The sequence below is a fragment of the Bos taurus genome, chromosome 6, assembly GCF_002263795.3.
Source record: "Bos taurus isolate L1 Dominette 01449 registration number 42190680 breed Hereford chromosome 6, ARS-UCD2.0, whole genome shotgun sequence".
Lineage (NCBI taxonomy): Eukaryota > Metazoa > Chordata > Mammalia > Artiodactyla > Bovidae > Bos > Bos taurus.
Window position 1 is genome coordinate 58,156,816 of NC_037333.1, and position 27,402 is coordinate 58,184,217.

General features: G+C 41.8%; 1 protein-coding gene across 18 annotated transcripts in view; it reads right to left on the reverse strand.

The window, feature by feature from the left end:
* Window positions 1-735: 735 nt before the first annotated feature.
* TMEM156 (transmembrane protein 156) overlaps window positions 736-27,402 on the reverse strand; it is a 66,342-nt gene continuing 39,675 nt past the window's right edge. For 2 of the 18 annotated variants that reach the window (XM_010806072.4, XM_005207878.5), the window contains 2 exons: window positions 26,785-26,890; window positions 23,917-24,487 (listed from right to left, as the gene is read on the reverse strand). In XM_010806072.4, coding sequence (XP_010804374.1) covers window positions 24,475-24,487; window positions 26,785-26,890 — 119 coding nt within the window. In that variant the 3' untranslated portion in view covers window positions 23,917-24,474. 18 annotated transcript variants of the gene reach the window in all.

Consider the following 27,402-nt stretch of genomic DNA (forward strand, 5'->3'; position numbering starts at 1 on the left):
ATTTAGTGCATAGCAAAATTTTTAATCATGAAATGAAATATAAATCTACAAAAGAATAAGAGAATTATTTTTTAAGTGGTGACATTATTTGCATTGCACTTATATATCTTTTCAGAGAAGGCAATGGCATCCCACTCCAGTACTCTTGCCTGGAGAATCCCATGGATGGAGGAGCCTGGAAGGCTGCAGTCCATGGGGTCGCACAGAGTCGGACACGACTGAGCGACTTCACTTTCACTTTTCACTTTCATGCATTGGAGAAGGAAATGGCAACCCACTCCAGTGTTCTTGCCTGGAGAATCCCAGGGACGGGGGAGCCTGGTGGGCTGCCGTCTCTGGGGTCGCACAGAGTCGGACACGACTGAAGCGACTTAGCAGCAGCAGTAGCAGTATGTATCTTTTAATGATAGGATGTGAGGATTGCCAAGTGAAAACACAGGCTGAGAGATGATTCCTGGGGCCTAGCTCCATGGTCTGTGAATTACATTATTTAAGAGAGAATCATCATTTAAAATATATCCACTCTCCAGGATTGCTCTCTTTCAATACTGTTTTTCACCATCACTTTTAAATAATTTCTTCTTTGCTTTGCTTTAAAAGCTAGCAAAGCACATGATCCAGATCTGAGCAAATGTCAATCAGTTACTGAATCAATGATTTAACAGACTTACTCTGAAAGTTTTGTATTCCTTCAATAATCCTTTACAGAAATTGGGTTCATTTCAATCTATGCAATTACCCTGAACATGCGTGCCAGCCTTCTTTTTTTTTTTTCTTACATCAAGTGCAAAAGAAGTTCTAGTCTAAATAATGAATGTAGTCTTGTGCCTATGCTTGTGCCTTATTAAATAAAAAGCTTCAAAAGCATATTTCAAATTCAAAGCAAAATGCGTCCAAGAAAATTGCTTTGGGGTATTGATACATGCAGCTCTAAAGGGCAAAATCCCAACTCTTAGAGGAAAGTATTTAATCCTGAACTTCAGACAAAAGCCTCCCTTTCCTCCGGGTCTCACACTAGGCTGTACATCAAGCCCATGGTTAAATGAGCCATGTGGCTGGATGGGCAACACCAGGGATGAGCCGCTTCAGCTGCACCCACCAAGGGGTGGACCATGGACCTCAGCTGCAGAACTCCAAGGGGAAGAGGCACCTTGGACAGATTACGTCCAGATTACGTGAGAGAAATCTGAACCCAGAAATAAGTGTCTCCTGTGTTTTGTATTAATAGAAGTCAGCTGCCCCAAGGTGATCCCATATCTGGAAAGTTAAATTCTGCACAGGCTGCCAGGCTGTGCTTAAGTTAGAAACAAAAGCAGGCAGATTCCAGTCACAGCCATCCCAGAGCTCTACGACATAACGTCTTAGGAAGTAATTCAGCAAAAATGTGAAATAAGCATGTTTCCCTTCTTTCTTAAAAAAAAAATGTATACATTTGTAATATGTAGGTATGCTGAACAGATGGGGTGGATCATACACATGACTTTAATTCATATTTAATTTTATAAAAGCAGTTATTCTTCAGGGTCAAGCTAGTTTTTTGTAATGTCAAAATTGCCCTTTGATCTTCCTCTTAAGCGTGCCCTGCATTCTGATATTCAGATCCAGGCTTCAACTTGGTTTCTTAAACTGTTGGTTTGTAAAATCACATCAGAAGAAATCATAATGAAAATTCATTTCAGAACTGCAATTTTGCCTTGATTTTGTAGTTGATTAAGATTCAAAAAGCCATCAGAGTGGATTCAGACCAGCCATTCTTCACATTGAAAAAACAAAATCATGTAGTTAACCATTTGTTGTATTTTTCTAGCTATCTCATAACTTATTCAGCTTTATGTTCATTTTCTGTATATTTAAAAAACTTCCCCGGTGGCTCAGACAGTAAAGCATCTGCCTACAACGCGGGAGACCTGTGTTCGACCCCTGGGATGGGAAGATTCCCCTGGAGAAGGAAATGGCAATCCACTCCAGTACTCTTACCTGAAAAATCCCATGGATGGAGGAGCCTGGTAGGCTACAGTCCATGGGGTCTCAAAGTCGGACATGACTGAGCGACTTTACTTCTGTATATTTGCCTATAATAGATGCTCCACTGCAATGTCTGCTGTTAAACAAATCTGAGTTCTTTTGTGTGTATACGCGCTTAGCTCCTGAAAATCATCTGAGTTAGTCTACCCTTTGGGCATTTTACTTTTAGCAATGATTAGCTTATTACAGCCCAATAGTAAGAAATTGATGGTGTTTCTGATATTTCTGGTGTCTAGAGCCATCATAGACTGGGAATAGAACCTGATTTTGTAGGATAAGAATTTTGTGTTGGAATTAAAGCTGTTACCTTTGTCTGGATCAGAGAGTGTTTTTTCTCTGCATGAGCTGGCAGCCAAAAAGCAATAGGATTATGTCTGCCTGTGGTCACTGCTGACTCACTTGAAGGCCTGTGTCTTCTATTAGTCTCAAATAAATTCCATACTGCAAAAGAATAGTATGTATATTTCGTATATGACTCCCCTGAGAACAAAAGTTTAGGGTGATTCCCACGTGGTCTGTCTCCCTGCCCTGGGTTTTACCACTAGGTTTCTAGAGCTGCCATTTGGCGGGAAAAGTCAGCATAGAAGCCAAGAGCAGATGGATAAAACCTTGGCAAAAAAGCAAAACTAATTCTCTGCCTTTGAGTCCCTGCCATCTTGATCCTTTTTCTCTCTCAGGACTTTCTTGACAGTCATTAAGAGCCTCTCTTCTAAGATAAGCTTTTCACATCCTCTCCTCTTCTTCCCTTTCTCCTTCTCTACATTTATATTCTCCTTCCCCATTTACCTCACCAGAAAACAATCCAGCCAAAAATCTTCAATAATAATCATTAATGTGTATTTACTGTGTGCTGGGCACCGTGCTGATTGTTTTGTATATATCGTCCCATTTACTCTCTGTAAGTACCCTAATGAGTAGATACTACAATTTCCGCTGCCCAAATGAGAACATTTAGATGCAAGGAATTTTAGAACTCATCTAACCTTACACAAGTGGTAAAACAGAGCCAGGATTCAAACCCCTGTCATTTTGGCCTAACCAGTTAGTATTGTAAACTCTTCTGTAGAGCCTCTCAGCAAAAGATAAAACTAACATGTTCTTTTTAGTTATAGCTGAATACTTATGTGTTTAGCTCTCTTTATACTGTGAGGTGGATTAGTAGCTGAAAGATTTGGTCTTCTGCTGTGGTTGTTTCCATGCAACTGAGAACACACCGGGGCCAAAGAGACACAGAATGAAGCCGTGCAAGGTTATTGGGCCCCTGGGTGCTTCTCACAGCAGGCCTCCGCACCTCTTCACAGATATTTACATCATGCAGCTCCCTGGTCAGCATCAGCACTGCAGCCTGTTTCACAGGTGCCTTTGATTGTCCTAAAATGGTTCCATTTCCTCCTCCTCCCCTGTCACTGGTGCTAAGGAATCCCATTTGTAAATCGCCACCCTTCCTGGAAATCCTTAACCCTCTACTACCTACTTGGAGCTTGCGTGGTTTTATGCTTCCCTTGCCTTGAAGATTACCAATTTTAGGCAGCCTCTCTGTTGAATCTTTAGTACCATGGGCTGCGAGATACCGATAAGTATTTTAAAGATGCACTTGGTAATGCCTGCTTGTCCTTGAACTTGGTGCTGTTCCCTGTTAAGCCCAAGAAATGGTGGTGGTGGTGGTGGTGATAGAGATGATGATGGTGGTGGTGGTATTGGCAGTGATGATGATGACGATGGTGGTGTTGACACTGACGATGATGGTGGTGGTGGTGATGGTGGCTGTAATGACGCTGATGATTTTGGTGGTGGTGATAAAGATGATGGTAGTAGTTATGGTGATGATAATGATGCTGGTGGTGACAATGTCTTTATTCACAAACTACTTAACTATGTTACAGACACTTTACCTCCATGGTCTCAATTTAATTCCCAATATCATCCTTATGAGATAGCAACTATTATCATACTTATTTTCCAGATGAAAAGCAAACCTCAGAGAGATTAAATAATCTGCCTTAGATTATCCAAATGATAATCAGAAGAGATAGGATTTATATCGAGGGAGTATATAAAATGCTAGCCAGAGCCCCCCGACAAGCAGATACCTGGTCATAAAAAAAGTTGCTCATTTTCACTTGGGTTGAGTTCTTCTCTTCCAGCTAATACCTGGGCTCTTTCTCTAGCCAGTGGCCTCAGGCAGAGACAGATTGCTCCACAAATCTCCCTGTCAGAAGCCTAACCACATTTTTCCTGCCGATGCCTCCCAAGAGAAAGTGGGTAGCCTATGTGTCCCATTCTCCCTCATGTTATAAATCTCATGCTGAGCGATCCATTTATCACTGAAAACTGTGATCGCCTCTTAACACTTCTGCAAGAAAACTTTAGTCTGCTATCCTTGGGGAAAAAAAATCTGCTGCTAAGAAATGTGATGAAGGACGAGAAACCAATGATGAACTGCAGGACAAAAAGACTGGCCATTTCTGTCAGAAAGAATTATTTGGTCCTAGAGGGCATCTTAGTCAGAGGATATAGGGCATCTTATATATAGAGGATAATTTTCTTCTAGACAGCTTCACACATCCCTCCTTCACTTCTTTGGGCTTTTTAATCAAAAGCCTCCTTCTTGGTGAGGTATCTCCAGGTCAAATTTCAATCCTCCCAATATTCCCTTTCCCTGCTTTGTTTTTTTCTCCTTAGGATATATCACTGTCTACCATCATTTATATCTTACTGCTACTGAACCAAGGTCCAACTACTCACCACTCAAAAGCTATTAAAGAAGCTGGATTGGTGGAAAGGAAAGCTTGATTTTGGATGCTAGTAATGGGGAGGGGGAAGATGGACGCCAACTTCTTCCCAACAGTCAGGGAATAAGAGCTTTCATAGAGAGAGAGGGCTACATGCAGAAAGGGCACAGTCAGCTCTGACAGTCATCTTGAGATTGGTCATCTGTGGTTTGACCAGTGTCATCGTGATTGTTTTAAGTACAGCTAATCTTCAGTTCTGGGGTCAGTGTGTTCCCATTTCCTTGAGGCCAGTTCTCAGAACTGTGGCTGCTATGTCATGGCTATAGTCTGGGCATCACGTGGTTAACTTCTCCACTTGGTGGGGGTGTCAGCATTTATAACACAGCTGACAGGATATAGCTCAGAATATTATCTGCAGCCCTTGAGGAGGAACGAAAGGTCTTTGATTATGCTTAGTGACATCATTATTATTATTTGGTCTCCTCTGACTGCTTTCCTTCATTTCTGCATTTTCTCACTTCTCTGGTTAAACTTATTCTTTGGCTAAAGTTTTTCCACAGACAAAAGGCAGGCTGAGAACATGGCTGGGGGGGAAGGACCATAAGGTCTTGCTCTATTTCATTACTTGTCTGTTACTTGTCTGTTGTGTTAGGATTTAATTTCCATGAGACAGGAATTTTTTGTCTGTTAATATATTCCCAGCATGCAAAGCAGTGTTTGACTCATAATAGGGGCTAAGCAGTGATTTGTTCAATGAACAAATACATCAAAGTCTTAAGTGTTCAATCTGTAAACACTGAAAGAATGGAAACAGGTGTATGATAGGGTAATTAATGATGGAGAATATCTGGCCAAGTTAATATTAACTATAGAAATCCTTGTGTCCATGTTAATGTTATATGGTTTTGGAGCATAAATGAGCATGATTTAGGCGCTTAGAAGTACATAAACATTTTTTTTTTCATTAAAGTAAATGGAATTTACACTTTTCTACTAAGAAGAATTCACTCTATAATGGATTTTTCAAGACTCTTCATCAGGCAGGGGTAGCCTATAGTGAGAAATTAGAACCACCTATTTAGTAACCACCCTTATTTGTTAACTATGGTCTACCAATACTATGAGATATTATGCAATGGTTAAAAAAGACTAGAAAGAATGTGTCTTAGTCTGTTTGGGCTGCTGTTATAAATATACCATAGACTAGATGGCTCAAACAATAAACATTTATTTCTCTGGATAAGATCAAGGTACTGGCAGATCTGGTGCCTGGTGAGAGCCCACTTCTGGCTTTGCAGATGGCTGTCCTCTCATTGCATCTTTACATGGCAGAGAATGAAGAGACAGAGGAAGCAAGCTCTCTTATGTCTCTTCCTATAAGGGCACTAATCTCATTCATGAGGTCTCCACCCTTACTTGTAACCTAATTACTTCCCCAAAGCCATCCTCCAAATATAACCACATTGGCTTCAACATATAATTTTGGGAGGATATAAACATTCAATCCATAGCAAGATGGAACAGCTGTCTGTACTAACAGAGCTCCAGAATCACTGCATGAAAAAAGAAACCTGTGGCATGGTACTTATAGTATATTTATCTCAAATAATATGTGCATACACATAAATATACTACACACACATACACACACACACATTCCTGGAAGAAAGTCTGGAGAGATACACACAAAACTATTAATGATGCTTATGACCAAAGATGGATAGGGTTGTAGTAGGATTGGGAGAACTTCAGAATTTGACATAATAATCAAAGGGAACTCCAGTGTTATTTGTAATATTTTTATAATGAAAATGTACTAATGGATGACTTATGTAGTGAAATTTTTAAAGGTCAAAACAAGAAGGAAAAGAAAATAGCTTCTGTTGAAGAAGATAAGAGGATAGGGTCCTGCCAGGGACTTAAAGTGTAAAATACAAAGGTTATTTTTCAACAGAACGGCCATAACTGTGAGTGAGAGCATCTTAATGATTTGGATTTCTTTGTCATCAATGTGCCTATAAAGCTCTAAGACAATTCAAAGGATTATACAGATCTCTCCTTGTTTTCTCAGAAAAGCCCAAATCAAGTATTCCAAGTGCATAGTTTGTAAAGATTGTGATGATATAAACAGAAAAAAATTGTCATTTCAATCTCACTGGAAAAAGCCAACTTCCTTAGCCAAATAGTGTAGTGTGTCTAATCTTCCTGCTAAACCTGAACAATTCTAGGTCTATGTAATGACTACAGAAGCAATTTCAGAAACTTCTGGAGGGAAACACCACACAAATGAATGAGTCTGTGGTTCCCGGTTATTAGCTTGATGCCCAAATGCTTATCATATTTGCAAGAGGCAGTTTACAATCTGCTCATCTTGACAAATGTAGCCCAAGGGGATTTAAATCCCTGCATTTGCAATTTCTATCTCTTCCTCTCCAAATTTATGGAGAAATGGTAGACACGAATAATGTGTCAGGGATGAATGAACTGAGGTCTCTGTTCCACTCCTGCAGCTCTATTTCACTCAAAGGAGAGTAATAAATAGAAAACAAAGAAAAGTCTCAGCAGATAATGAATCTGAGTCCTAACGACCTTCCCTAACTACAGAAATGGATTGTAACTTACTTGGCATTGCCCAAACTATTTGATGCCTGTAGAGAAGTATGAAAATATTTTTGACTGTTTAGGGCCACAGCTGGGCATTTTAAGTATGTCCTCTATGATTCATGAAGAGTCAAAACTACTCTTCCACAAAAAGGTGAAAGTCATCCATCAGTGGTAATGGAAAACTTGCTTCCAACCTGCCCTGTCTATTGCCTTGATGGTGGTGTGATTGATTATTAAGGAGTCTTGGACTATTCTGCAGCCCCCAAGGACCATAGTATGGCCATTTATATAACATATGGGTGTCACAATCCAATGCCTGATATCCCACATCTCTCTTGCAAAACCACTTGATTTCTGGCCAGGTATGTAGAGTGAAAACTCACATTTACTCAAAGGAAGTCATGTGTGAAATAACAGGCTTGCTTGCTGAAAGTAACAAGTCTGTCACTTGACTGGTCATCTCCATCTGGATTGCTGCGAAGGCAGCAGTTGGTCAGTCACTGCTAGGGCATCGATACCTAATGGGAATAATATACATCAATGGTCTGAAACCACTTGGCTTAAAAGCAAAAGGCTCATTGATTTTTAAGTGCAGGAATAAAGTCCTCCATGTGTTGCCTCCAAACCATCCACCCGCTGTTGCCTTTTGTCTCTTTGAGATAGTCATATTTTTTTCTTGTTTCCGGAGCTAAAACTAAAACAAATCATGAAATAAAGTAAAAGAGGAAAATATCTATTGATTTTAATGAACCTCTACCCTTTATTCATTCAATCATCCATTCATCCATATATTCATCCAACTAGTTCACAACATTATGGCAACTGTTGTGCATTCTACCGAATAGGGTTCAACTTGAAATTCACTTTGCAGGTCTCTTATCCAAAACCATATAAATCAGTTTGAAAGACAAATATACTAATCCACTAGGTATATCCATAGTTTCTGCTTGTTGTTGATATTGTTTAGTCACTAAATTGTGTCTGACTCATTGTGACCCCATGAACTGTGGCCTGCCAGACTCCTCTGTCCATAGGATTTCCCAGGCAAAAATACTGGAGTAGGTTGCCACTCCCTTTTCCAGGGGATCTTCCCGACCCCAGGATCCAACACACGTCTCCTGCATTGGAAAGTGGATTCTTCTGAGTCACCAGGGAAGCATCCACCTATATGTTGATAACACGAAAATTTCTACCTGGAACCCTAACATCACTCCTGGATTCCAACCATAGAGTCAGCTTCCTGGATCCCATTGCCTCCGTCTTGTTTCCCTTTCTTCTCATCATTCCTGTGAACTGGCATAAGAGATACTGAAGGATGGCAGCATATGCCACTCCAATATATGACTGTAGGGGTTCAGGACATGCCATCCCCAAATATGCTGCTTTGGTATGTTGATTACTGTTGAGCTGTAGGCCCTTGAAAAACAGCAAATACAGGGAGAGGCTTTGAACTTCCCTTACCTATCTGAAGACAGATACTCCATAAGGGACTCAGTTGTCATAGATTCCTAAACTTGGAGTTTCAACAACCAGGGAAAATTGCCTCAATACAGAAGAGGAGACTAGCAGTCAACACCACTTCCAGACAGACTTTATCACAAACCATCATATTTCCCATCTATTCTTCTAAGGGTCCACTCATCTTTCCAAAAAATCATTTGCTTGACCCTAAGTATTTTGGCCACCTCATGCGAAGAGTTGACTCATTGGAGAAGACTCTGATGCTGGGAGGGATTGGGGACAGGAGAAGAAGGGGACGACAGAGGATGAGATGGCTGGATGGCATCACTGACTCAATGGACATGAGTCTGAGTGAACTCTGGGGGTTGGTAATGGACAGGGAGGCCTGGCGTGCTACGATTCATGGGGTCACGAAGAGTCAGACACGACTGAGCGACTGAACTGAACTGAACTTAAGAGGCTGACATCTCCTGCCCCCTTCCCTATTTAGAATTCAGGATTTAAGTCCGAATTCTAAGCTACCTCTTTGAGTTACTCATTTTTCCCTGGGTATCACCTTGTATACATGAGATTGCTGCTGCTGCTAAGTTGCTTGAGTCATGTCCAACTCTCTGCGACCCCATAGACGGCAGCCCACCAGGCTCCCCCTCCCTGGGATTCTCCAGGCAAGAACACTGGAGTGGGTTGCCATTTCCTTCTCCAATGCATGAAAATGAAAAGTGAAAGTGAAGTCTCTCGGTCGTGTCTGACTCTTAGCAACCCCATGGACTGCAACCTACCAGGCTCCTCTGTCCATGGGATTTTCCAGGCAAGAGTACTGGAGTCGGGTGCCATTGCCTTCTCTGATACATGAGATTACAAGTTAGTAAATTTCTGATTGTTTTTCTCTTGTCAATCTGCCTTTTACTACAGGGGTCTCAGTTAAGAACTCAGAATCAGTTCAGTTTAGTCGCTCAGTCGTGTCCGACTCTTTGCGACCCCATGAATTGTAGCACGCCAGGCCTCCCTGTCCATCACTAACTCCCGGAGTTCACCCAAACTCATGTCCATAGAGTCGGTGATGCCATCCATCCATCTCATCCTCTGTTGTCCCCTTCTCCTCCTGCACTCAATCCCTTCCAGCATCAGGGTCTTTTCCAATGAGTCAACTCTTCGCATGAGGTGGCCAAAGTATTGGAGTTTCAGCTTTAGCATCAGTCCTTCCAAAGAAGACCCAGGACTGATCTCCTTTAGAATGGACTGGTTGGATCTCCTTGCAGTCCAAGGGACTCTCAAGAGTCTTCTCCAACACCACAGTTCAAAAGCATCAATTCTTTGACGCTCAGCTTTCTTCACAGTCCAACTTTCACATCCATACATGACTACTGGAAAAACAATAGCTTTGATTAGATGGACCTTTGTTGGCAAAGTAATGTCTCTGCTTTTCAATATGCTATCTAGGTTGGTCATAACTTTCCTTCCAAGGAGTGTCTTTTAATTTCACAGCTGCAATCACCATCTGCAGTGATTCTGGAGCCCAAAAAAATAAAGTCTGACACTGTTTCCACTGTTTCCCCATCTATTTCCCATGAAGTGATGGGACCAGATGCCATGATCTTCGTTTTCTGAATGTTGAGCTTTAAGCCCACTTTTTCACTCTCCACTTTCACTTTCATCAAGAGGCTTTTGAGTTCCTCTTCACTTCCTGCCATAAGGGTGGTGTCATCTGCATATCTGAGGTTATTGATATTTCTCCCGGCAATCTTGATTCCAGCTTGTGCTTCTTCCAGTCCAGCGTTTCTCATGATGTACTCTGCATATAAGTTAAATAAGCAGGGTGACAATATACAGCCTTGACGTACTCCTTTTCCTATTTGGAACCAGTCTGTTGTTCCATGTCCAGTTGCTTCCTGACCTGCATATAGGTTTCTCAAGAGGACTCAGAATGGTAGGGGGTAATTATTTTTCCTCCCCTATGATACCAACCTGGTGTCAGTGCAGGTATTAGTTCCCCTCTAATCACTCATTGTGCTAGTATCAGCGTAGATTCCCTAAGAGTGCAAATCTGGTTATTCCTTTAATTGAAACCTTCATTGGCTGGACCCCAGCATCTGGGAGAATACCCAAACAAAGTCCTTTATTGTCTGGTCCCGCTTACCTTTTAGGGCACCTTCATCAATTCCTCATCGACTCAAGGGCAAAACCCACAGAGATCCTTGTATATGGACCCTTGCACCACGCTCCCTCTCAGCTCTGTGTAGTGGCAGTTTAACTTATGCAGGTGCTACGGTGCACTGATTGGAGCCCATCAGCGGCCCGTATGAACTGAGAAATTCGACGTTATTGATAATGTCAGAACAGTGCATTCCTAAAATCAGCATAGCATCATTAGCACAAATTGTGCTTTAATGAAATTTATCTTAGACTGGATTTTTAGAAATCTGGCTATAATATAACCCCCAAAGAGGGATGAGATTTCCTCCGGTGTATCAATCTTTTCTCACTGCAGTGATTCAAAAATGTACTCAGTGATAATCGGGAAGGAAAAAAAAAGAACTTTCCTGAGAAGCGGGTTAACCATTAATAAACCTTTTTTTTTTTTTAACCCTAAGGACTTCCTAAACGTTTTAATGTACTATTGTGCATTGGAACTCTCCAAAAGGGGGCTTGAAGGTGCAGCTTCTCTCTAAGTTAAACAGGGAAGCCTATATCTGGAGCAAAAATTAACAGCCACCTTCAGTGGTGTTCCTCTGAATACAGTCTGGCTTCCCTCTCTTCCAATAACTCTGTGTGTAATAAATTATTCTTTCAGTTGTGCAGTAGTATTTAAGGGCTGTCTGCTTAAACTTTAATTGGCTAAGCAGTTACAAGCTCAAATTATAGAGTATGAAAAATATCACAATGGATCACAGTATTGTCAACTTTCCCCTGCAGAACCCTGACATTCTCAAGTTTAACAAAGCCCGTCCCTCTCCCACGTTAATTACCACAGTGTCCTTGAAACAGAATAGCATGGTTATTACTATGTCAAAGAGAGCATGCTTCCATCTCCTGCATGTCAGGAGCCCATGCGTGTGTGTGTGTGTGTGTGTGTGTGTGTGTGTGTGTGTGTGTGTGTGTGTTGGAGGACACATAGATCTTAAAGTAAACCCCTCTTTTCTGTACACAACTGCCCAAGTGCCTTCATATATGTTCTTTCCACTCTGTCCAACTTCTCCTTTAAGTCTTGGATTGTGTCCCTTCCTCCAGAAAGTCTCTCATTTCTTCTTCCTTGATTTCAGTGCCCTTGTCTGGGCTCCAATAACATTCCATTTATTAAGTGCACAAACACTTACTGGATAATTTCTACATCAGATACCAGTACTTGTTAATGGTGCTCAGATACTAGCTTGTTTGGGGCACAGGTAAGCCAACCTGGTCCTCAGGGAGGGGGCGCTATACACCCAGGGCTCTTAGCACCAGTTCCCAAGAGAGGCAAGAAGCCTCCTCCCACCTCATTCTCCCTACTGCTCCTCCAGCACCGCCCATCCATGCAAACCAGCAAATTCTCAGGAATACAGCCTGTGTGAATTCTGCCACTAAAACATGCCTTTTTTGCTCACATTGATCGAATTATTCTATTAAAAAAGCAACAACTACTACTGAATAATGAACTTTTATTCTAGCATTAGTCTGTAATTAAAAGAGCTTGAATAAAATAGACAATTTTTAAACACCCTTTTTTTTCTACTGAATTTTTCACTCTGAATAAAGAATAATGTCCAAAAAAATCTTACTGTGATGTAAGCATTAAGCACTGTCAATTTGTTTTGACATAGTGGAACTTTGTTTTGATAAATTGCTTAAAATAAAACTTAACTTTGTTTGCCAAAATAGGGTGGGGAATGGAGATGATTTCCTGTTTCTCTGTAACAAACTTCAAGCAGAAAAATGTGTTTTAAATCCAGTAAGCAGAAAAGGACTTTCTGGGCACTTAGTTCCTAGCATTTTCTAATCAATATTTGGCTGTTTTTGCATTGTAATTAGTACCTTTCACCACAGGGGATCTTGAGATGAGTTCAAAGAATTTAACTCTTAAATAATCTATTAAATGATTCACTTTTGATCCTATTTGATGAGCATCCAGAGCATCCTCTGTGCAATTCATCTCACAACTACCAACTAATCAAGTTCTTTAGATGTATTTGGTTGCATGGGTAGAGACAAGAAAAACATTTGTTGTGTAGGAGTACTTGCAGTTTGATGGTGTTCATAAGTGTATGCTCCAAGCATCACTGGGGCACAAGAGAGTCATGCTACAGAACCTCCCCCACCTTGCTAGAAGTGTGTACAAAAAGATATTGGACAATCTTCTTTTCCTAAGAAAATGAATCTACTTTTATCTCCATAGCGAGAGTTAATAATTAAGATATAACAGAGTGTTAAGGGCATGGACTTTGAACTGAGACCACGTAGTTCAAATCTCAGCTCTGCCACTTAAATCTGTGTATCCTTAAGCAAGTTACTTAACCTCTCTGTGCCTTACTTTCTTCATCTGTAAATTGGGATCCTGATAAGAGTACTTACTTTCAGATATTGTGAGATAAACGAATTAACCAGTACATTTTTAGTGCCTAAAGTGGTGGTGGTGATAGTTTAGTTGCTAAGGTCTTGTCTGACTCTTTGCAACCCCATGGACTGTATAGCCCACCAGGCTCCTCTGTCCATGGGATTTCCCAGGCAAGAATACTGGAGTGGGTTGCCATTTCCTTTTCCAGGAGATCTTCCCCTCCCAAGGATTGAACCTGGGTCTCCTGCATTACAGATGGATTCTTTAAAAACTGAGCCACCAGGGAAAACCTCTTCCCAATTCCTACCCTAACATTGGGCTGTTTTGGCAGCAGTTGTCTAAGCTATGATTCCCCTAAGGTGACTGAAAAAATAGAGCAGATATATATCTTTTAGTGGGAATCGAGGAAGACTTTCTCCAAATGCACACAGCTAGAAGCTAAAGTCAAAAATGGGAGATGATCACTTTAACCCATATGTTTCCCTAGAGCAAACCACTTCCTTTCCAAACATGAATTTCTTTATAGATTGTTGAAACTAGTTAAGGCTCCATATAAGGATATAAACTGATGCCTGTCTTTACCAGATGCCAAATCTCTGAAAGGACTATCTCCGAAACAAAGTTTTTAACTCCTCAAAGCAAATTATGAATTTAGGGGAGAAATGAAAATTTTAAGGTCACCATTCTGTATTAAGTATGAGAGAAAGAGGAGTAAGGCAGGCTGTGGTTTATAATAAAAAGGAATGAAAATAAAAAGCAGGCTGCACTACCCTGGACAAAGGAGACCCTGTCTATTTCCAGTTCTGTCACTGACAAGCTCTGTGATGTGACCTTGAGAGAAACCCTCAACCTCTGGGAGATTCAATTTCGTCAGCTGTAAAATGAGGGCACTGACCAGATGATTTCTAAGATTTCTTACAGCTCAAACATCCTATGATTTTATGAAATAAAATAGATGTTAGAGGTTGTATATAGCAGGCTACTGAAGCAGGAAATGATCTTTTTGCAAGGATGTTACTGGTAGCTTGTGGAATCGAAGAGAAGGCTGGAGAACCAAACTCAGGATCAAGGCAGTTTGGAGGGGGTGGGTGGATCCTAGGGAGTCTAAAAGCAGGAATGATGCAATTTAACTGCCAGAATGAAGAACTCAAACAATATTTTCCATTCTCATGTCACTATAAATTCAAAGTCCTGAGAAAGTGGGTCAGATTCATCTAGTTCAGGTCACATGTCACCCCTTGGCTGATGGGCAAGAAACCTCGATTTACATACAGCCTTGCCAAGACATCGTTCAATGGACAAGACATAATTCCTACGAGGAAAGTGGCATAAGATCACAAAAGAAAGATAATGACAACCATTCAACTCTTCACTACAAACACTGTGCCTGTCTTTGTACTATCACACACTGATAATCACCTTTCTATGTAGAAATAGTTGGGCTATTTTCACAGTCCATCTGAAAATAGACATATCTTTGGAGGAAATGATGGCCCTATGACAACCCTGTGGACACCCATCATGAAATGCTGGACGAGGACACATGCTGATGAAGAGCCTTGCTGCTGCTAAGTCACTTCAGTAGTGTCCGACTCTGTGCGACCCCATAGACGGCAGCCCATCAGGCTCCCTCGTCCCTGGGATTCTCCAGACAAGAACACTGGAGTGGGTTGCCATTTCCTTCTCCAATGCATGAGCTTTAGTGTGCCTCAAAAGGTTGTCCCGAGGGGGAAGCCTGTGTTTTGTTTTCAATCAGTTTCTCTCTGCACATCTCCTTAGGATGAGGAGCATTCTAGGAGGCACTCATCAGTTGTTTCCTCTTCTTCCATGTTTACAGAGACCTGTTTTCATTCTGACAGTCAATTTCTCTCCCTGCTTAAGGAACCAGGCCAATCTGAGTCCTTCTAACCCTGGTACTCAGCTGGTAAAGAATCTGCCTGCAATGCAGGTGACCCTGGTTCGATTCCTGGGTCAGGAAGATGCTCTGGAGAAAGGAACAGCTACTCACTCCAGTATTTTTGGGCTGCCCCGGTGGCTCAGCAGTAAAGAATCCGCCTGCAATGCAGGAGACCTGGGTTCGATCCCTGGGTTGGGAAGATCCCCTGGAGAAGGGAACGGCTACCCACTCCAGTATTCTGGCCTGGAGAATTCCATGGACTGTATAGCCCATGGGGTCACAGAGAGTCAAGACACGACTGAGCGACTTTCACTTTCACTTTCAAACCAGTCACAATGGTCTCAATCCCCCTGTGCTGTCATCGTTGGGTTTAAGGGTAGGTCTGTGACCCAATTGCCACCTGGCCTGGAAAAACTATGACTTAGCACGCACACTTGTGACCCAACTCTAGATGCTCTGACATGAGGAGAAGTCTTTCCAGAAGGGGGCTTCCTATAACAGCTTTTCACTTTTAAAAAGAACAGAGTGGTGGAAGAATGTGCTGTGGGGCCACCATTTAGTACAAACTGTCCTTGAAACCATGAGAGGGGAAGCCTGAAGACAATGCCAACAAGTAGAAGGCAGCAGAGAGGAAAAGGAGGAAAGAACCAGGTGCTCAGTGAGGGGAGTTCTTGAGTTCACCAGCTTGGGAAACACCCTACTCAGAATTCTGTTGGGTAAGATAATGCGTCTTCTTATAATTTATGTCACTCCAACTTGGGCCTGCTATTATCTGCAGATGAAAGTATCTCAAATGATAACCTAAATATTATATTCTTTCAATAAGCAATAAATTTATCTCCCTATTTCCCTCTGGTAACAGCCTTAACTCTCGGGGTTGGGGAGGGAATAACTCATCCAAAAGACTTTGTGAAGTATTATTTTTGCCAAAATGGACTGTTTTTGCCCCACGCCCTTTCATGCACACTTCATCTTGTCCTTCAAATTAAAGAAGCTTCTAGTCCACTCTATCTTTACTAAGGTAATGATTCCTAGTTCATAGAGGATTTTAAAATGCATCCATTTGTTGTCATGCCTCTCCATTAATCAATAACATACCTATTTAGATTTTTCAAATGTAAGAACTTCCTTTCACCCATTATCCTAAGATTGCCACTCATCAGAATAGCACCAATAGTTGGAAATGGTTAAGAAAGATGTAGGGACTTCCCTGGCGGTCCAGTGGCTAAGACTCTGCGCTCCCAGTGCAGGGGGCCCTGGTTTGATCCTTGGTTAGGGAACTAGATCCCACATGCTGCGACTAAGAGTTTGTGTGCCACAATTGAGAGTTCACACACTGCAACTAAAGATCCCACAAGTTGCAATTAAGACCCGGTACAGCAGTGTCCACAGGACTGGAAAAGATCAGTTTTCATTCCAATCCCAATGAAAGGCAATGCCAAAGAATGTTCAAACTACTGCACAATTGCACTCATCTCACACACTAGCGGGAGAAGGCAATGGCAACCCACTCCAGTACTCTTGCCTGGAAAATCCCATAGACGGAGGAGCCTGGTAGGCTGCAGTCCATGGGGTCGCTAAGAGTTGGACGTGACTGAGCGACTTCACTTTCACTTTTCACTTTCATGCATTGGAGAAGGAAATGGTAGCCCACTCCAGTGATCTTGCTTGGAGAATCCCAGGATGGTGGGCTGCCGTCCATGGGGTCGCACAGAGTCGGACGTGACTAAAGTGACTTAGCAGCAGCAGCAGCAGCACACATTAGCAAAGTAGTGCTCAAAATTCTCCAAGCTGGATTTAGAAAAGGCAGAGGAACCAGAGATCAAATTGCCAACATCCGTTGGATCGTAGAAAAAGCAAGAAAGTTTCAGAAAAACATCTACTTCTGCTTTATTGACTATGCCAAAGCCTTTAACTATGTGGATCACAACAAACTGTGAAAAATTCTTTAAGAAATGGGAATACCAGACCACCATACCTGCCTCCTGAGAAATGTGTATGCAGGCCAAGAAGCAACAGTTAGAACTTGACATGGAACAATACACTGGTTCCAAACCGGGAAAGGATTATGTCAAGGCTGTATGTTGTCACCCTCCTTATTTAACTTATGTGCAGAGTACATCATGAGAAACGCTGGGCTTGATGAAACACAAGCTAGAATCAAGAGTGCCGGGAGAAATATCAATAACGTCAGATATGCAGATGACACCACCGTTATTGCAGAAAGTGAAGAGGAGCTAAAAAGCCTCTTGATGAAAGTGAAAGAGGAAAGTGAAAAGTTGGCTTAAAGCTCAACATTCAGAAAACTAAGATCATGGCATCTGGTCCCTCACTTCATGGCAAATAGATGGGGAAACAATAGAAACAGTAATAGGCTTTATTTTGGGGGGCTCCAAAATCACTGTAGATGGTGACTACAGCCATGAAATTAAAAGATGCTTGCTCCTTGGAAGAAAAGTTATGACCAACCTAGATAGCATATTAAAAAGCAGAGACATTACTTTGCCACAAAGGTCCTTCCAGTCAAAGGTATGGTTTTTCCAGTGGTCATGTATGGATGTGAGAGTTGGACTAGAAAGAAAGCTGAGTGCCAAAGAACTGATGATTTTGAAATGTGGTGTTGGAGAAGACTCTTGAGAGTCCTTTGGACTGCAAGGAGATCCAACCAGTCCATTCTAAAGGAGATCAGTCCTGAATATTCATTGGAAGGACTGATGCCGAAGCTGAAACTCCCAATACTTTGGCCACCTTTTGCGAAGAACTGACTCACTGGTAAAGACCCTGATGCTGGGAAAGATTGAAGGCAGGAGAAGAAGGTGAGGACAGAGGATGAGATGGTGGGATGGCATCACCAACTCGATGGACACGAGTTTGTGTAGACTCCGGGAGTTGGTGATGGACAGGGAGACCTGTGTGCTGCAGTCCATGGGGTCACAAAGAGTTGGACATGACTGAGTGACTGAACTGAACAGCCAAATAAGTAATTTTTTTTTTTTTTACAAAAAAAAGAAATAGAAAAGAGAAGTAAAATAAAAATAGAGAAGGAAGTAAACAAAATCAAATCACGAGAATCAACTGTCAGAAAAATGAGTCTGAGTCTTTATTCTAGCATGTTTTATATGAAGGAAAAGAAATATAATTGGGAGAAAGAGCTATCTTCTGACAGAAGGAGAAAGGATGATGCAATTTATACAATATTTATCTCTTTTAAAATTTGATTTTATTAACTTTCAAGTAGGAACAGAAGTGTATTTTAAAATATGTATAAGTTACATAGAATCACAACACAATGACTCCCATATATCCACTACCAAGTATACAAGAGAACATGGCAATGTGTTAGATGTCCCTGGCATGTAGATCCCCAGTCCCACTCCCTTCCACATGCCTTCGAGGTTAACATTGTGCCAAATTTACAACCAATATCTGTCAAACTCCATTGATGAGTATTGCAAAGGAGGAGCAGGTAGAGAGAAGTGAGTACCTGTCACTGGGGACTCGGAAGCTGGAAAAGATGTAATTCCTGGTCTCCTCCCAGTCTGGTGGAGAAACAGACATGAGTACAATGGTTGTGGTGTGAGGCAGGATGTGAGAAGGACTTTGATAAGAGGACTAAGCCCTAGGGAAGCACAGAAAAGAGACGTTATTCCAACTGGCATCAGCAGGGGCTGCTCCATGGACATGGTAGCCCATCTGCGTTTGAGGGGTGGAGAGGATTTCTGCAGATGGAAGGAAAGGGAACAGTCAGAAAGGAAGCTGGAGGAACAAGGTGGTCTGAAGAATGACTGCTCCATCCAGGATGACTAAGTATGCAGGGTGTGTGGAGAAGCAGAACTTGAAACTAGGATTGAAGTAAAGCTTGAAGGGAATCTTATGGAAAATGAAAATTCTGGAAATCAAAGGCGGCAGCTGTAAGTTTGGGCAATACTGTTTTCCACACAGATATCCGGAGGGGTGCCCTCTGCCTCTCTTCTCTCCCCGCTTCCCCTGCCGCACCCTCAGGCCACACCTGCATCAAATCATTGCCAAGTGCCACCAATTCTCCCCTGACACCCTCTCCTCTGGCCATCCCTCTTTCTTCCATGCTAATCCCACCATGTCTGCTCGGTATCTCAGCAATGTGTCAGCCTTCCGCCTGGTGCCATTGTTCCCTGCCCGCTCCAGTTGACACCTGAATTCCTCTGGATGGAGAGCTGGGATCCCCGCTACTCAGCAGGACACAGAGATCAAGGAGATAAGTGTGGGGCACAGCTGGCAAGGGTCGCCTGCTGTGAGAACCACAGACACACAGAGGATGAAGCTATAAGTCATACGGAGGGGGTATGAGATGGGTCAAGGTCAGAAGTGGAACCAGTGGAAAAGTGGGGTGTGCTAAAAGTCAGGCTCAGTGGTGTAGATTGGAAGCCTGGAGTCACACCAGACACCCAGGAACACGGGTTCATTTTTTTTGGAGCCAAGTGTGCAGGGAGCCGAGCAGAACTGGCTGGCTGAAGGAGAGACAGGCAGGACCAACAAGCCCAGGGACATTCCATCAGAAGACTCCTTCAAGGTCAGGTTTACCCAGGCTCCTCTTACTCCCAGGAGAAAGGACACTGGAGCTCTGGGCGGGAGCTGTTTTCTCAGGCACCCCCAAGTGTCTTGCGCCCTTCATCCCATCTTCACCCTGCAGTGTGAGTCCTGGGGGCAGCCCCAGCTTTGCAGCCCACCAGACCTCAACTGGAGCTAGATATTAGTCCAGAGATGACACGCTAACTGGTTAGCTTCCTGGAGGTAATGACACCTTGAGAGCTATTGTGAGGAGGAAATGAGTATACATGGCATGTGCCTGGTGTATAAGAAAGCTCAAGAAATAGTTCTTCATCCAACAAATATTTATTAAGCACCTACTTGTGAGCCGAGCGTTCTATCAGCTGCCAGGGATAGTATGATGAACAGAACCAGTCTAGGCAGGGAGACAGACCTTTGTTAATAATCATGAAAATAATTGTAAATGACAGATATGAAAAGGGCATGAGGGCTGAGCAAGCATAGATTTATTGAGGGATTAGGAAAACTCATCTTTCAGACCCTGCTCAGAAGTGGGCTTCCGGAGAAGCCTACCAGATCACCCTCAACTGGCAATGATTCTATCCGCCTGTGAATTCTCAGCAGGAAGCATGCAGCCTATTAATGACACATCTGACCATGGCACCTAGTATTAGTGGCATGCATCTCCTGTCTCCTTCACATCATAGCCTGTGGGCAGACAGCAGGCCATCTACATCTTTCAGTGCTTCACAGTTTCAGTTAAAGTCTATTATTTTAATAAATAAGTGAAATCAGCTTTTAAAAGCTGCCACAATGTAACGCAATTCGAAGCTTGATTTATGCTTTTTGTATGCCAAGTTCCCATTGATTTCCAAGTCATTTGTCAGAATATAGTAGGTGATATGCAAGGAAACAATAATTTGGCTTCTCAGAAATCATATAATGTCCATACCTCAGAGAGTGTGACACCCCTAAATTCCTGCTGAAGTATTCCAGATCTGAGCCTGACTCACCTATTAATCAGGGAAATACAAGCAAGAAAAAGTATGATTAGTAGAATTCCATTTGCCAAATCCTCAATCTCTAAATTTTACAATTAGAACCTCAGTTTGTGAGCTAACAACAACAACAAAATATAGGGTACAAAAAAAAACCACCTTTATGTGCTGAAACATTCATTCCTGTTAGATTGCTTAATCAGACTCTGCAGTTAAACTCTGAAAATCTACTCAGATAAGCAATTTTAGCCATATATTGACATTAAGAGATTAAGTTCCACCTTAACTCTCTGAAGATATGTTTCTTTCCTACATTCTTTTTTATTTCCTTTCCATTATGGTTTATCTCACGATACTGAGTGTAGTTGACTGAACTACCCAGTGGGACCTTATTGCTTATCCATTCTATATGTAATAGTTTGCACCTACTAACTCCAACCAACCAGTCCATCCTAAAGGAGATCAGTCCTGGGTGTTCATTGGAAGGACTGATGCTGAAGCTGAAACTCCAATACTTTGGCCACCTCATGCGAAGAGTTGACTCATTGGAAAAGACTGATGCAGGGAGAGATTGGGGGCAGGAGGAGAAGGGGATGACAGACAATGAGATGGCTGGATGGCATCACTGACTCGATGGACATGAGTTTGGGTAAACTCCAGGAGCTGGTGATGGACAGGGAGGCCTGGCATGCTGCGATTCATGGGGTCACAAAGAGTTGGACACGACTGAGTGACTGAACTGAACTAACTCCAAATTCCCAGCCCATCCTTCCCTACTCCCTCCCCTTTGTCACAAGACTTGTCACAAGTCTGTTCTCTCTGTCTCTTTTTGTTTTGCAGATAAATTCACTTGTGTCATATTTTAGATTCCACATATTATTGCTGTTGTTCAGTTGCTAAGTTGTTTCCAACTCATGGATAGCAGCATGTCAGGCTTCCCTGTCGTTCACCATCTCCTGGAGTTTGCTCAAACTCATGTACATTGAATTGATGGTGCCATCCAACCTTCTCATCCTCTGTTGTCCCCTTTTCCTCTTGCTTTCAATCCTTCCCAGCATCAGGGTCTTTCCCAATGAGTCGGCTCTTTGCATCAAATGGCCAAAATATTGGAGCTTCAGCTTCAGTATCAGTCCTTCCAAGGAATATTCAGAGTTGATTTCCTTTAGGATTGACTGGCTTGATTTCCTTGCTAACCAAGGGACTCTCAAGAGTCTTCAGCACCACAGTTCCAAAGTAAGGATGATATATGGTACTTGTCTTTCTCTGACTTCACTTAGTATGATAATCTCCAGGCCCATCCATGTTGCTGCAAATGGCAATATTTCATTCTTTCTTATGGCTGAGTAGGATTCTATTGTATATATACAGCACATCTTCTTTATCCATTCGTCTGTTGATGGACATTTTGGTTGTTTCCATGTCTTGGCAATTGTGAGTAGAGCTGCTATGAACATTGCGGGTGCATGTATCATTTTGAATTGTAGTTTTGTCTGGGTATATGCCCAGGAGTGGGATTTCTGGGTCATATGGGTAGTTCTATTTTTAGTTATTTGAGGACTCTCCATACTGTTTTCCACAATGGCTGCACCAATTTACATTCTAACCAACACTGTAGGAGGATTCCTTTTTCTCTACACTTTCTCCAGCCTTTATGGTTTGTAGACTTTTTAATTATGGCCATTCTGACTAATGTGAGGAGATACCTCATTGTAGTTTTGATTTACATTTCTCTAATAATTAGAAATGTTGAGCATCTTTTCGTGTGCCGCCGAAGAATTGATGCTTTTGAAGTGTGGTGTTGGAGAAGACTCTTGAGAGTCCCTTGAACTGCAAGGGGATCCAACCAGTCCATTCTAAAGAAGATCAGCCCTGGGATTTCTTTGGAAGGAATGATGCTAAAGCTGAAACTCCAGTACTTTGGCCACCTCATGCGAAGAGTTGACTCATTGGAAAAGACTGATGCTGGGAGGGATTGGGGGCAGGAGGAGAAGGGGACGACAGAGGATGAGATGGCTGGATAGTATCACTGACTCGATGGACATGAGTCTGAGTGAACTCTGGGAGTTGGTGATGGACAGGGAGGCTTGGCGTGCTGCGATTCATGGGGTTGCAAAGAGTTGGACATGACTGAGCAACTGAACTGAACTGAATGCCTTCTTTGGAGAAATGTCTACCTTCTGCTCATTTTTTGATTGGGTTGTTTGTTTTTTTATTGTTGAGTTGTATGAGCTGTTTGTATATTTTGGAAATTAAGCCCTTGTTGGTCACATAATTTTCAAAAATTAATATTTTCTCCTATTCCATTGGTTGTCTTTTCATTTTGTTTATGGCTTCTTTGCCGTGCCAAAGCTTGTAAGTTTGATTAGGTCCCATTTATTTATTTTTGCTTTTATTTCTATTGCTTTAGGAGACCAACCTAAGAAAACATTGGTACAATTTATGTCAGAGAATGTTTTGCCCATGTTCTCCTCTAGGAACTTTATGGTGTCATATATTATGTTTAAGTCTTTAAGCCATTTTGAGGTTATTTTTGTGTATGGTGTGAGGGTGTGTTCTAACTTCATTGATTTTCATGCAGCTGTCCAACTTTCCCAGCATCACTTGCTGAAGAGACTGTCTTTTTCCCATTGTGTATTCTTGCTTCCTTCATTGAAGATTAATTGACCGTAGCTGCGTGAGTTTACTTCCGGGCTCTCTATTCTGCTCCATTGATCCATATGTCTGCTTTGGTGCCAGTACTGGTACCACACTGTTTTGATCACTGTAGCTTTATAGTGTTGTCTGAAGTCTGGGAGGGTTATGCCTCCTGCTTTTTTTCTGGTTTTGCTTTGTTTTTCCCCCTGAGGGTTGCTTTGGCAATTCTAGGTCTTTTATGGTTCCATGTAAATTTAAGGATTATTTGTTCTAGTTCTGTGAAAAATGTCATGAGAAATTTGATAGGGATCACATTAAATCTGTAGACTGCTCTGAGTAGTAAGGCCATTTTAATTCTTTGGAAGATATTTTCCTATTTTTCAAAGTTAAGAACTGTCCTTTTGTTTATATGTAATTTTAGTGTAATTAATATTTATAATAACTTGACATTAGTGATAGCTATAAAAAGATGACTACCAAAAGAAACAAAGGAAACATGTTGTTATTAGATTTAAATATTCATATATTTCACTTAAATTCATTTTATTTTGGTATCTTTGAACTTTTTAAACATCTCAGTGCCGAAAAGAGGCAAGATTTACAGATGCAAGCAAATGTATAAACAACCAACCCAGAACTTCTTAAGCAATTTGTAAAATAGGAACAATCCATCTGTTTAAGAAAACACATTAAATCAGGATCTGCAATGTGGGATGGTGAGAGAAAGCATTTTCATCCTCAACCTTGTTTTTGGTATCTCAAAATCAAATTTGGGGGCTACTGTAAGCTGTATAATGGTAGATAAACAAAGGAAGTAAGTGTTCTCTTTCCATGGGTTTCATCAGCTTGTTTCTCATGACTCATAGTTCCTTTCTGAAAAAACTCTCTTTCCTTTGATCTCCTGGGTAAAATGAGTGCTATTGAGTTAGTTCCTATCAACCAGTCAGCATTTCTACTGGTTCCTATAGTGCAGCCTCAGCTGTACCAAATATTTACCAGTTAACTCATTCCCAGAATAGAGTTATGAGTACTCTTCAGAAGGCTTCAGTCCAAATTGCCCAGAGGAGTTCATAAGGATAGTCTGAAGATTTAAGAAACAAAGGCAAATATTATTCACACAAAAATACTGTTGACCTGAAAATAATTAGTGGAAAAAATTTTAAAGCCATTTATTAAAACTATGTCTTATAAGAACACAAGAAAACTTCCTAAAGTCACTGATTAAAGGCTCTTTCCAATATTTGTTATACCACGGAGCCTCCTTTATGGCCCCAAGAAGACAGTGTGGTTAGTGGTAATAAACTTCTCAGCCTAGGAGCCAGGAAACCTAGGGTCTCTTCCAGCCTCTGCCACTATATTTTTGGGGCTTATTTTCCACTTCTATAAAATAAAAATGCAAGTGTTTATGCACTACTAGAGAAACACAGAAGTTGGAATTTATCCATTCACTTGACAAATACTCACTGGACATCGGTTAAATACTAGGCAACATGTGAAAGGGTCTCCCCTTTATGCTCCCCAAGTTCCTGTGAGGGCCTTTATCACGTTACTTGACACTCTATTGGAATTAGGGATTCCCTCATCTAATTCTTCCACTGACTGCTGTTATTTTGCCAATGAGTAGCAGAATTTTGGAGAAGGAAATGGCAACCCACTCCAGTGTTCTTGCCTGGAGAATCCCAGGGATGGAGGAGCCTTGTGGGCTGCCGTCTTTGGGGTCACAGAGTTGGACACAACTGAAGTGACTTAGCAGCAGCAGCAGAATTTTTGGCACACAGTAGGTACTCTAAAAGTATTTGGTGAGTGAACAAAGGAGAGTCTTCCTTCATATGCAAGGCTGAATATCCCAGAATGAGGACCTCAATGAGAAATATCAAGCATAACAGCCAGTAACATTTCATTAAAACATTATGACACTATCGTCTCCCTAGGAATTTTGCCCTAAGACCCAAGCAGGCAGACCTGACTCTCTCTAGTCCTGAAGACAGAGGGATCCTTGGCACTTAGTTTCCAGTTTGGTGCACTGAGCCACCTATGCAGGATCCCCTTGGTTGACTCTCCCGATCTGCTCTCCCCTTCTGTCCACCTTGCTTGGTGCTTGGGAGACCAGCCCATATGAACTGTCTCAATCTAGCTCCAGAGTCCCCCGGCTCTGGTTGGGTTTGGCCAGTGGAGAGTACTCGACATTGAGAAGAAAGAACAGTCAAATCGGGCTATTAATTCTCTCTCCTCAGGGCAACCACAGGCTGTCGTGTCCATGACCAAAAGCCACCGCTCCTATCAGGCAGTCCTGCGCACGTATTCTTTCTGCGTGTGTACGTGTGTCCCTCTCTCCCTGTCCCTCTGAGTTCTTTGTCTCTTTGGTCTTAGGGACAGTAGCAGTGCCCCACTGTCACGAGTCCTAGGCTGCCACACTGTCCTGTTCTGGTTTTCCCACATGCTGACTTAAAAGGCCCTTTATGAAACTCTTCCCAAATTATTCAATATGAGTATATCATCCATTTCCTGCCAGGACCCAGGTATTATAAACACTAAGCACCATAAAAGAATACTAAGAAATGCTAGTTTCCCATTTTGTCCCAATTTTTATACCTCTTACAATGGTTATCAATAGTGCCTTTCACAAAATAGCTACTTAATAAATATTTGTTATATGAAAGAAAAAGATTTCTAGGACACTTCTGATCACAGTTTTGTATTCAAATGCATGGAAATCAATGTGCATTCATCCAGGTTAATAAAATACAAACTTTAGGGAAATTTTTATTTCAGTAGTTGAGGGTCAATGAGTAGTTCTACTTTACAAATTTACATTCTCTCTTTTCTCATGTTCTGAGTGAAACAGTGAAGCCTGCTGGACTTCTGACTCAGTCCCAGGGAACCGTGCCAAGAGATGAGCTGACATCTCAGGGCACATGTTGTTCAACAGACTAAGAGATTAGTTTACTGGTCCTTACTAGACCTTGGAGGAAATAGTGATTTTATTTCATGCTATCTAATTCATATGAACCAATTTTGAAAGTTCATCACATTCTATCTCCTATGTGCTACATGCATGGTAAGTCACTTCAGTCATGTCAGACTCAGTGACCCTACGGACTGTAGCCTGCCAGACTCCTCTGTCCATGGGATTCTTCAGGTGAAAATACTGGAGTGGGTTGCCATTTCCTCCTCCAGGGGATCTTCCCAGCAATTGAACCCGTGTCTCTTATGTCTCCTGCATTGGCAGGAGGCTTCTTTACCACTGGCGCCACCTGGGAAGCCCTCTATCTGCTACATCCAGACAGGAATGCAATTTGAAGTTAACTATACCTCTTTGGATCTATTCGAGTTTATAATAAATAGCCAAATCATGGATAAAACTGAAGCATCACTCACCGTGTATGTTGATCTTGCTGAGGCACCGCGGAAGTAACTTCTAGTTCTGGTATTGGAGGAAGCACGTCCTTGACTGGAGTCATCGGCAGCCTCTTTGTGGTCTCTGCTATTTAATAAAGAGAGCTGTTCTAGTCTTTATTTAGTCAACAGCAATGCAAAAGCAGACACAGTATATTCTACTGTAGTAAGAGAACTATGCCCTGGGTCTAAATAGGATTTTGGCAGTTTCTACCACTCACTCAATTTCCTGTCTGCAACTCTGACACTTTTCACCCATTTCTCTCAACTTTGTATCTTCCCTTTCATTCCTCCTCTCCCACCGCCTTCTGGGCACAAGATCCGAAGTATAGTGAAGGAAGAGCAAAGTAAAGAAAAAAACTTAAAGTACAACATCAAGTAGCAAGAAAAAATTTTGGTTTAGAAAGTACAAACATTTCCCTCTATCGTATATTGTTTAAATATGTCCTTAAGAAGAATATTAATGACATCCTTGATTTCAGGGACAATTTTACCAAAAAGCAAATTTACAGATAATGATAAAGTCTAGCCTGCTCTGCTATGACTCTGTGACTTTATAAAATTCTTCTGATATTATCTTCAACTGACTTCAAGTAGGAG